The sequence below is a fragment of the Phalacrocorax aristotelis genome, chromosome 1, assembly GCF_949628215.1.
Source record: "Phalacrocorax aristotelis chromosome 1, bGulAri2.1, whole genome shotgun sequence".
In the NCBI taxonomy this organism is placed as follows: domain Eukaryota; kingdom Metazoa; phylum Chordata; class Aves; order Suliformes; family Phalacrocoracidae; genus Phalacrocorax; species Phalacrocorax aristotelis.
In genome coordinates, this window is record NC_134276.1 from 34,697,079 (window position 1) to 34,708,163 (window position 11,085).

An 11,085-nucleotide genomic window follows, 5' to 3' on the forward strand; every position below is an offset into this window, starting at 1 on the left:
AAACCATATGGTTTTATATAATCCCTAATTACTGTCATTTGTATACAAGATGGCAGATTTAGGGGGCATGTCCAGTAAATGATCCAACAGCAATTTTATGAAGCCTTTAAAATACTGTGATTCAATAAATGGTGTGTTATGTAACTGGTAGGAAAAGCCAAAATTGTTATTTATGGCAATATTAAAAGGATATAGCAGTTTTTATATGCCCATTTCAACATTCTCCATTTGTAGAATTTACTGTGGAGGTGGCACTGTTAATTCAGGAAAAAAAAGAAATGTTCCACATGCTTAGCAGAATAGTTTCTTTTAATAATAAACAAAAGGTTTGAAATAAATTCAGGAAAAAAAATGTTCAGTGTTGTCCAAAGAAGAGATGAATTTCTAAAGATCTAGCCCTTAGGCAGAGGCTTGTCTAATTCGCACTGCCTTTTACATGCAGCATGCATCTTCTTTCAGCTTTTTTAATGCTGTCAGAAATGAAACTTCTTGGTATGGCAGCTGCAGAAGACAGTGTCTTCCATTTCACCCATTTTAGGAAGCAGCAACCATCCATTCAGTGCAAAATGTGACGGTGGAATAGGGATTGTTTTAACCTGTAAGGAAAGAAACCGACAATATGATGCTGTTTCAAGAGACGTGTACGTATTTTGTACTCACAGCTCTGAATAGAGCAGTCCTTGTCTCAGTGCACCCGAGGCTATTGGAAAACAAGCTGCTGTCTACCCCAATAATATATTAATTCAATTAAGCCTGCACTGTGGCAAACAAGTCTTTTGCTGCTGGATTTGTCCTGAGAGCCTGTGTTTGCAATCTATTTTGTAAGTAAGATCATATCACAGTTCTTCTCTCGCTTTTAACTCCATCCAGAGGGCATTTATGAGAAAAAATGCATTGGATCCCTGCTTCTAGGAGGCCCTTTTTCTGTGCTCATCTTTAGCTCCAGCGCTCGTGCAAAGGAAAGAAGCTGGTTTTGACAAAGCATGCATGTGTTGGGGTTCCCAGTTGGCCAGGGCTGGGGAGCTGTCTGCACCTTTTGTTTACAGCGAGTGCACCAAGATAACATTGAATCACTAAGGGTTCATTTTACTAGAACACAAATTAGGAGGAGGTAATAATTTACTGAAAGAAAACCTGGATGAGAGATTTAAGTCCTCCTTCTTTGCCCTTGCAGAGTGGGATTCTTTGCTTCAGTTTTCCTCTGTCCCAAACTCTGTTTGGCTAAGTTGCGGTAGACTCCATACATTCCCATGGGGAAACATCTCCCTTCTGTCACCTCTGAAGCTTGGCTATGAGCCGGTCTCTCAGCCTGCAGTCTTACACTGACTTAAGTCTCCAAGTCAGTGCTGCTACGTTCCTGTCCCGACCTTTGCTGGGGCACAAGTACTCATCCGACCTGGCAGATTAGGGAGCTAAACTGTGCAAAAGCAGCCTCATGGTCATTAGCTTTTGGCAGATCCTGGTCCTTGACTTGGCTTCCAGGGGATCAGAGAACCATGAGGACCAGCACGTGAGGGCTGGTGACCACAGCACTTCTCTTATGCAGTGCAGGTGCTCAGGCATGGAGAGGTATCACCCTGCTTTTGGGGAGGCCCCACTTGACCCAGAATGCAGCAGCCAGGACAAAGTAAACAGGCATTTCCTCCCTGCTGCCTCACCACACTTTTTTAATCACAAATAGCATAGTAAACTGTCAGCAAAGAAACAAGGAAACAGATAACATCTTTTAAATATATGTACTCTGGTGCATGCATGGGTGCACACACAGAGAATAACAAAGGGCTGGCCAAGGAGGGAGCAGACAGGACGTGATGTTCCCAGGTGAATGGCTTTACGTGCCTGCAATAGTTTGCTCAGATCATTTCAGCCTCGCCTTTTGCCTGTAAGCACATTGTACATTCTCACCTTGTGGAGGGGACCCAACCATAGGGCGAACCTCCGGTGTTTCATCTAGGAGCTGCAGCGGTTCACTTTACACAGACTGTCACACTGAGTTTACACCCAGCCTGTCTGAGATGAAAGGTTTGCCCATTTATTAATGTGTGCCAAGAACCAAAATGATATTCCCAAGTAGCAAAGCTTGGCCTATTCCCATGAACTCAGTATGGCAGAGCTGATACCAGGGCACCTGGTGGGAGAGGTCTGTGAAATGCTGGGAAGGAGCTCGTTACAAAGGAATCAGGCTTCTTTTTACGCAGGAGAATGATAACATTTTGCTTTACTTAATCAGGTTGTTGATTTAAAAGCGATACCAAGTACAAAACTGCTCAGCAAAGGATGTGCAGGGTTTTGTAATTAAAAGCCTACCTTGAAGAGCTGTGGACATTTCTGACATTACATAAGAATGACATTAGCGCTGTGTATTTTCCGCTCCATTGAACCACTGCTTTATTTAGTTCCTCTGATCTGAATAATCTCTAGTTTTTAAAACAATACACACGCACGCTCTCTTTGGGGGTGGTTCACATTCTGGATTTATTCCTCTATTAATTCAGAAGTATGTTGAATGTAACCTCAACATTATTCTCAAAATTTGTATATTTTCATTTGCCGTGCCTTTTCTGCAGGAAAGATAATGGCTTGGGGAAGACAGAAACAACAGCTAAATATTCGTCAGGAAAGAGAGTCTGAAGCATTATGGATGATAAGAACTAGGTTTTGAAGAGAAAGCATGTGTCAAACTGGAAGTTTCACATGAAGCTGGGTAGCAAACACAAGAAATGGAAGAGCTGAGGAGAGCAAGAATGGGAAAAGCCAACAGGGCAGAATGAAATGGGAGTACGTGGGGACTAGGTTATATTAAGATTTCCTAGGGGAAGGAAGTCTGGGTTATGTGAGACTGTCATAAAATGGTCTGACCCTGAGTGAAATAATGTGGCACGTTTGCTTTTTTGCAGAGGGAGGTGTTGCCTTTAAAAATGTTCCAGCTGGTATAGCTTTCTTTTACTCTTCATATATTTTTAAGTAAATTACTGGTATGGAAACAATTAAAAAGAGCTTTGTTGATAAAGAATGCTGTTTCCCCAGTCTCCAGAACCCAATTTATACCAAATAAAGTAGTCTCCAATAGGAGAGAAAATACAGAAAGTCTTTGAGGTTGAGACCCACCTTTTACCAAATGATTACATGGGAATTAGGGATGGTGATCCCAGCGGGGACCTGTAAGCAATACTTGAAAAAGTAACAGAAAAGCAAAATATTGCACAAGGGCTCCCTGTCTGTGCCAGCTAGTCAGGGGAAAATACAGGCATGTTCATGTTGAGGAACTGCCAGCTCAGGTCTCTCTGGGCTCAGGGTCCGTGCATCTGTGCGCTATTATTTGGTGTAGACAGCTCTTAAATACACTTTTGTCCTACCCATGAATTCCCCTTGGGGTGGCTGCCACATCCACGGTGGCACAGTGACACAAAGGGCAGGTCAGGACCTTGCCATAACTCAGCTTGTCTTGGTTTTTATGTATCGACAACAAAAATTTCACATAAAACAAAGGCCTTCCCAATGTTCCATTATTTGTTCGACAAGATATTACAACTATTACAGCTCGACATGTCATGTTTTTGCAGCATCTTTCACAGAAGAATGATGTGCATGCCATCTCCTTTGAAATAGTGCAGAGACTCTTGGAATTTACTTCTCTACACACTTTCAGCAATTACTTTGATCTGTTATGCACAAAAATAAGGAGTGCCGATTTTCAAAAAAGAAGGCTTGCAATACTTTTTTTTCAGAGCCGAATGAGGTCACCAAAACGATCCCTCAAACATGGGAGCTACTCTCAAACAATGCACTTCTTGTTTGTCAGATTCAAGAGGACGAAAATTGCTACTTTAAAAAAATACGCAGAGAGCGCAAGAGGGCAAGGTCTTGATCTTATGCATCACCACTCTGCAATTGGTGGGATGATGCAAAAAACAGACCATGGAAATAAGTAACTGTTCTTTAATTTCATTATTTAGCAGTTCTTTCCCATGTTTTCATGTCAGCAAGAAATTGCAAGTAGTTCCCTTAAGCAGCTCACAAACAGAAGCAGGGAACAGGATTTGGGTTTTCTTGTTGAAAGCAAATTGCCTTTGATCTGTCTCGTGTCATTGTGACCCAAGGGCCATTTGTGACTAACAGAAGACTGATGGAATTTTTTTCTTGCAGTATGATATTGTTGGACATTCAGGAGATGGCTTCAACATCGTCTTGGTTGGGAGTGACAAAGTTCCCAAGAACAATAAGCAAAGATTAGAGATTCTTAAGGTAAATCCTACTGATAAGTGATGATGGATAATTACGGTTTTTATGACTATGAGATAGAATTGTAGGTAGGTCACAGGATGCAAAACACAAGGAGAGTAAAATAAGAGACAGAGAAGAAAGTGAAATCTGTGTATTTGCATAAAGCTGAAACAGGACTTTTCAGAGACTTGGCAGAAAACAAATTGTGACAAAACAGTAGAAGCTGGATATTCTTTTTTCTGGACTGCTGTGTCATTTTGACTGTCTGTCAAAGGATATAGGAAGTTCCAAACATTATACAGTGATATAGATAGCTCTGCCTAAATAATGTGGTGGTTTTAGTGCATAAGTGACTAATTTAAACTGTAGAGGGATACCAGGCCATTGATTTAGTCTGGTACCTTCAGAAAGTGAGGTGTCACAGTAGCAGTGGGAAAATGTGTCAATGCTAGGCTCAAAATCCGTTACATCACAATTACAAAGTGAGTGTATTCATCAAGACTTTACTGCAATAAGATGTAGAATATTTGAGTATATTGCAAGATTTACCTAGCTGGCAGCTTGATGGGTTAGAACTGCGTATTTGAGCTTCCTTCAGAAAGTATTTTTAAAAAATAAGCAGTTACTTGGGTTAGAAGGATTTTCTGATGTCTAAAATTCCTTGTTTTACACATAGGAAACAGCTTCATCAATGCAAACAGTGTATCTATTTCATAAATGCTCAAACAAGCTGTTTCAGCATTTTTAAACCTTGCTGCTGATGTCAGGATTCAGATATTAGATAACAGCTGTAGCACTATTACGGTTTGGAAGTCTAATGCAAATTATAAACAGGCAGGAGCTGGTCACAATATTAGGAAACTAAGCCCTGTTTTCTTCCTTAAATAGATAGGAATGTAGCTACTCAAACTGCAGCTGATCAAACTATTTTACCTTCCTTAAGGTAATTCTGTCCATGTGTGGATTTTGTTTGTTTGACCCTCTGTTTTTAAGAAGTGATGCCTGTCTTAAAATACAACGTATTATATACAAAAAGCTGCATTTTCTGTAGCATGTGGAGAACTGTCCACATTTCTGAAGCATCACCTAATATAGCATAACTGAATATTTGTTCCCCCTGTGCCAGCTGAAATGAATGTTTATTCTTAAAGTCATCTTATATATTTCCACTTGGCTATGCTGTGCACACAGATCATGCACGCCCATGCTCAGTTCTGCATGAGTGGAGACCATACCTTGGAAGGGACAGAGCATGCCATTCGTGAAATCGCCAAGGAAGAGGCTGACGAGTATTTTGTTATCGTCTTGAGCGATGCAAATCTCGAGCGGTACGGTATTCAGCCATCAAGGTTTGCCCAGGTCTTGACCACCAATGCTCAAGTCAATGCTTTTGCCATATTTATAGGATCCTTAGGAGACCAGGCAGATAGGTAAGTATATTTGTTTTATCCCTAATACAACTTTGTTTCTATTCATCATATATCTAAACTATGCTTTTTTTGCAGTGAAGTTAGGCATAGCTGCGCATGCTGGTGTTCTGCACTAAGGTTTTGATCATAGAATCATAAAATCATAGAATGGTTTGAGTTGGAAGGGACCTTTAAAGATCAACCAGTCCAAACCCTTGCCATGGGCAGGGACATCTTTCACTAGATCAGGTTGCTCAAAGCCCCATCCAGCCTGACCTCAAACACTTCCAATGATGGGACATCCACAGCCTCTCTGGGAAACCTGTTCCAGTGTTTAACCACCCTTATTGTAAAATATTTCTTCTTTATATCTAGTCTGAATCTATTTTCATTTAAAACCATTATCCCTTGTCCTATTGCTACAGGCCCTACTAAAAATTGTCCATCCCCATCTTTCTTATAAGCCCCTTTAAGTACTGAAAGACTGCAATAAGATCTCCCCAGAGCCTTCTCTTCTCCAGGCTGAACAACCCCAACTCTCTCAGCCTGTCCCCATAGGAGAGGTGCTCCAGTCCTCAGACCATTTTTGTGTCCCTCCTCTGGACCCACTCCAACAGGTCCATGTCTTTCCTGTGCTGAGAGCTCCAGAGCTGGACGCAGCACTGCAGGTGGCGTTTCACCAGAGCGGAGGAGAGGGGCAGAATCACCTCCCTCGACCTGCTGGCCATGCTTCTTTTGATGTAGCCCAGGATGTGATTGGCTTTGTGGGCTGTGAGTGCACATCGTCAGCTCATGTCCAAGTTTTCATCGATCATCCTGGGTTTTTTATGTACTTTCAAGGAGCAGTAGCTTTGACTTGTGTCAGGAAGGAGACTGGTTTGTGAGTCTTGCAGTTATGACCAGCTAGTTCAGAGCGTTCTGAGCATCCAAAGGGAGCACCTGAAGCCATTCTCCCACTGGAGGATGTGCACTGTCCCCGCATGCAGTACCCCTGTGTAATCATGATGGAGGCACGGTGCCTTTGCTATTGCCCAGTATGGGGTTTGAATGCATGTGGGCCTAAGAAAAGAGATTAAAGCAAGAGAAGCTGGAGTTTAACAGCCTTTAAAACTGACAAAAATTGGACTCGGCTACTCCCCTTGTGTTAGTGTCCTACATTCTTTGGAGGGTCTGAGCCAATATGCCTATTTTTTGTGCTACTACATAATTTTACTTTAAATTGTTTGGGCACAGGGGAAAATAAGGAAATTCTGTCCCAGGTGATGTTCCGTATCCACTGAGGACATGTGGCAAAAAGCTGGTGTAGCCACAAATACCAACAGTGCCTTTTCTGCTTCTGTTGGAGTCTTCAACTAGAGCAGAATGAGAGATGGCCCGAAGGGAATTGGCCCTCGGTACATACTTTTAATCAGAAAAGGGTTGGAACATACAGCTGCACAGCCAGCGTTAGTCATGTCTGCAGGTCTGTACATCAGAGCTGTGTTATGCATGAAAAAAGAATCCGTTCTGAAAGATTGTAATTACAGAAGGGCCTTTTTCTTCTGCTAGCAATAAAAAAAAAAAGACCATTGACCATATCCTGCTGTGTAAGAGGAGATCTTATAATTGCCTAGTTCACTGGGTATGGAAAATGCACACAATGCTGCCGCTGAAATGCATTTCTATGTACGTGGAAGTGCAGAATTAGACAAAGCCTTCCTGTAACTGCTGTGGGGGAAGGAGAAGGGAATTCTCTGTTGCAGCTTTTTTAAAGCTCCCTTTAAAAGTGAGCTTAGGGTGTAGAGCATAAACTCCTTTCAAAAGCAGTGAAAAAATAAATTCCAAGCTTGCTGACTGGACACGAGGGAGATGGGGTTTGTAACATGCATCTTGTTTAGCTTTTCTAAGGCGGGGTTAAGCTGTGATTAAAAATGCATCGGGCTAATATTGGCAGAAAAAATATCTTTCCGTCTAATCTGCTGTGATCTTGAAGAGGAAATACAAAGAGCACATTTAGAATCACTGGCGCTGTTGAACCAAACGAGCTGTGGGTTCACAGAAATCTATTTAGAGTAAGTAAATATCTTCATTTCCAGAGTAAATCTCTAGCTGCCCTCAGAAAACCATTTGTGCTAATACCTCATGGGGTCACTGGTACCTTGATCAAAGCGGACTTTTTGCACGTCAGAAAGAGGACGTGAATAGAAATCTCTAGAAACAGTCTTGATTGTCTTGCTGAGAGGACCTCTGATTTGAGCTGCTCTCAGTGTTTCCTCCCACTGCTGCTTTCCCAAGCCTTTAATTGCATGGTGACAGTGACATGAACGGCATGGATTGGCAAGGTATTTAAAAGGAGAAACATCCTTTCTTAAGGAACACAGGCTTTCGGTAGGGAAGATAATTTGAAATGGTAATTGTGTCTTGTCCCTCATTCTGCTCCTTAGGCTGCAGAGGACGCTACCAGCAGGTCGGTCTTTTATTGCCATGGATACCAAAGAGATCCCCCAGATTTTGCAGCAGATCTTCACATCTACCATGCTGTCAAGTGCCTAAGCATCGCTGATGTCATGGTGCATGAATTCAAAGAAGAAACGCACTCCTGCTGGAGATACAAACCCTGAAGCTGAGGACAAACACAGTTACTAGTAAAATACATACAGTTCTCTAATCAGCAAAGCGACCCAAATCTGCACAAGAGCCGGGCTATAAAATTTCTCCCAAAATCTCTCAACTGATTTAGCACATTCAAAGAATTGCAGTGGGGCGGAGGTAAATTGCGGGATGGCAACAGAGCAAATGTTTTTACAGAGGGACAAATAAATAAGGGGCAGTTTGTGATCGTTTCTCTGTCTGCTGTGTTGCCAGCACTACAGTATCATCTCACCCCCTTCTATTAAACACAGTCCATTGGGATTTGGTAATATTATGCAAGGCAGAGCCGGGCAATCTGTTTCAGAGTTCTGTGTCCATATGTTTGAATGGGTGGTTAACTCCATCTCTGATTTAAACAGGACTGCTCTTGTCAGGCAGGAAACCCTTCCTTCCTCTGCTGTTGCTTTCTTGTCCTGACAGGCATCGGGGGCTTCACCGCTGGATGCTGGGAACAATGGAGCAGTCTGGGAATGCTGACCGTTCTGTGTAAACATTCATTATCTGATCAGGCACGGTGCTCAGAGTTGTCAGATACAGAGAAAGTGGCTGTTAAGAAGGAAGACAAAGTAAAAATAGATTCTTTCAGTTCTGCCTGTGAAAAGTAAGGGGAAAGGGTCAAAATGGTTTTAGGAACCCAACATCCAGCATTTCCAAGGAGGGAACTACTGCCATGTCTCATTTGCATGACCGATGATGCTGTCCTGCTGTGCACCCCCAGAATCCCCGGGGTGGCCTCAGTACCTGGAGGTGCCTTTTTGGTCAGGAGACAAAAACGTTACTAACGGTTTGCTAGAGCTCCATCGTGATCCATTTTGCTTGGGTCTTCTGAAGGTGAAACTGGAGGAGAGATCTAGGCATGAGGAAATAAGTTTTTTTTATGAAGAAAGAGAAAAAAAATCTATTTTTATTTTAACAAGATATCTGTGATGGGGTATATTTAATATCCAGGATAGTTATAAAGACTTATTTTGTAATTCACTTGGCTGGTGTTTGGCATGTCCCATGAGGCAATAATTCCTCTTTACCTACTAAAGTATAGATAACTTGTAGTGCATCAGGAACAGGAATACTTGATGAATTGAATGTATGACTTAATTTAGCTGGGGTGAGAGGTGTGCATCATCACTGATACTCTGCTGATATTAATATGAGGGTAACAGAATAGAAAAAAGTCAAGGGAAAGTACTTATAAAGATCTGAAGGAGGAATTGCAATACTTCACTTCTAGTATTCTCTTAATCCCCCAGTTGCTCAAACCATGCTGTGAGCGGGATATTTGGAGCGGAGGAGGCAAATTAATTAAATTAATTTGATCTTAGTAAATACAACCATCGGTGTTTTAATGGGTCCAGTTTCTAGTGGTCATTCTCTGCTCCATCAGTCCTGCAGCAAAAACCTTTACCAACGCATCAAAAATGTCCCCCATTTAGGATGTGTTTCGAAGCCTGGCCAGCTTTGAAACTCTTTATGGCAAGAGAGGACGGAAGACGTTTTTCAAAAGCATGTTGATATTGTTATGATAACTATATATGTGAAAACAAAGAGGTTGAAGATGCAATTCCTGTTTAGAGAGAAGGGAATTGGGAGGAGAAGGTTGAGAAGGTTATCCTTGGCTGGGACACATGCATGTGCGCGCACATACACAAAGACGCGGCTACTAAGGGGAAGTACACATCAAAATATAAATATCCTGGTCCTGTAAACATATGATGAGATACTAAATGCAATAAAGAATTGGCATATTAATAAGACTGTTAGTAAATGTGTTTTAATATGGAAATTCCTTCAGCACCTCTGCTTTTATTGCCCACAGTCCTTCAGAAAAGAAGCATTTTATTACAGTTAATAAGCATATGTACTGTACACTTTCTAGATTACTTGAGTAGATAAACTTTCTCACCTCAGATTTCCTTGCAGCACAATACTTATCTTTAGCATAAAATCTTTAGCATAAAAACACCATAGCATTCTTTAAAGGAAACTCTAAGGTAAATCTGATTTTAAACCTTTTGTTTGATTATCCCTGTAAATTGTATTTCATGTCATGCTATTTAAAGTTACCTTTCTGTAGTATTTGGTTTTATTCATTGTTTCAGGAGATGACTTGTGTTTCAGTCCACGTTTCTTGGGCCCACAGGTTACGGCCATGTCCAGGGCCAGGCCGGCCAGGAGGGTGGCTGGGAGAAGGTGGAAGCAGTTCCCAGTAGGTTTTGAGAGAAAGGGAAAAGGAATGAATGACACCTTTTTCTTTTATTTTTTCCCAGTTCAGAAAGAGAGGGTTTGGGTTTTGCTTTTAACACTGCTTCGTTGCAGAGCGTATTTGACCTGACAGCATCTCTCTGAATTGTTACAGTTCAGGGTTAAATTTTCCCCAGCCTGTGCATCTCTCACCTGCTTTAATGCCCATCGCTACCCCGAGGAAATCAAAGCAGCAGCTGTGCTTTTCCCTGCCTCTCAGGGACTGGCAGGGTTATTTCACTGGTCAGAAGTTTGTGCCTGGGACTTGCAGAACTTCTTAATATGCATTTCTTTTTAATTAGTAAAATGCTTAAGAGTAACGTGGCTTTGTTTAACTAACAGCAGCACCAGTGACTGCTGTCGTCGCAATGCACGCACCAGCCTTGTGTGTCACTCATTCCCTCTGAAAGTGTGTTAAGGTATTTTTCATCTCTTCTCACAGTTTATTAAGGCACTTTTGCACTCATCGGTTTATATGAAAAGGCACTGTTTTGGCGAATCAATAGAGCCGCCAGTTGGAGCAGCTCCTGACTTTGATAGCATTAGTCACATCAGCAGTAGTGATTTTAATTATCTCTTATAG

At 41.8% G+C, this 11,085-nt stretch overlaps 1 protein-coding gene across 2 annotated transcripts in view; it reads left to right on the forward strand.

The window, feature by feature from the left end:
• Positions 1-10,015, forward strand: part of VWA8 (von Willebrand factor A domain containing 8) — a 195,207-nt gene extending 185,192 nt beyond the window's left edge. For both annotated transcript variants that reach the window (XM_075087631.1, XM_075087621.1), the window contains exons 43-45: positions 4,147-4,245; positions 5,416-5,654; positions 8,057-10,015. In XM_075087631.1, the coding sequence (XP_074943732.1) occupies positions 4,147-4,245; positions 5,416-5,654; positions 8,057-8,165 (447 nt within the window). In that variant the 3' untranslated portion in view covers positions 8,166-10,015. The remainder of the gene's footprint in view (positions 1-4,146; positions 4,246-5,415; positions 5,655-8,056) is intronic.
• Positions 10,016-11,085: the final 1,070 nt, after the last annotated feature.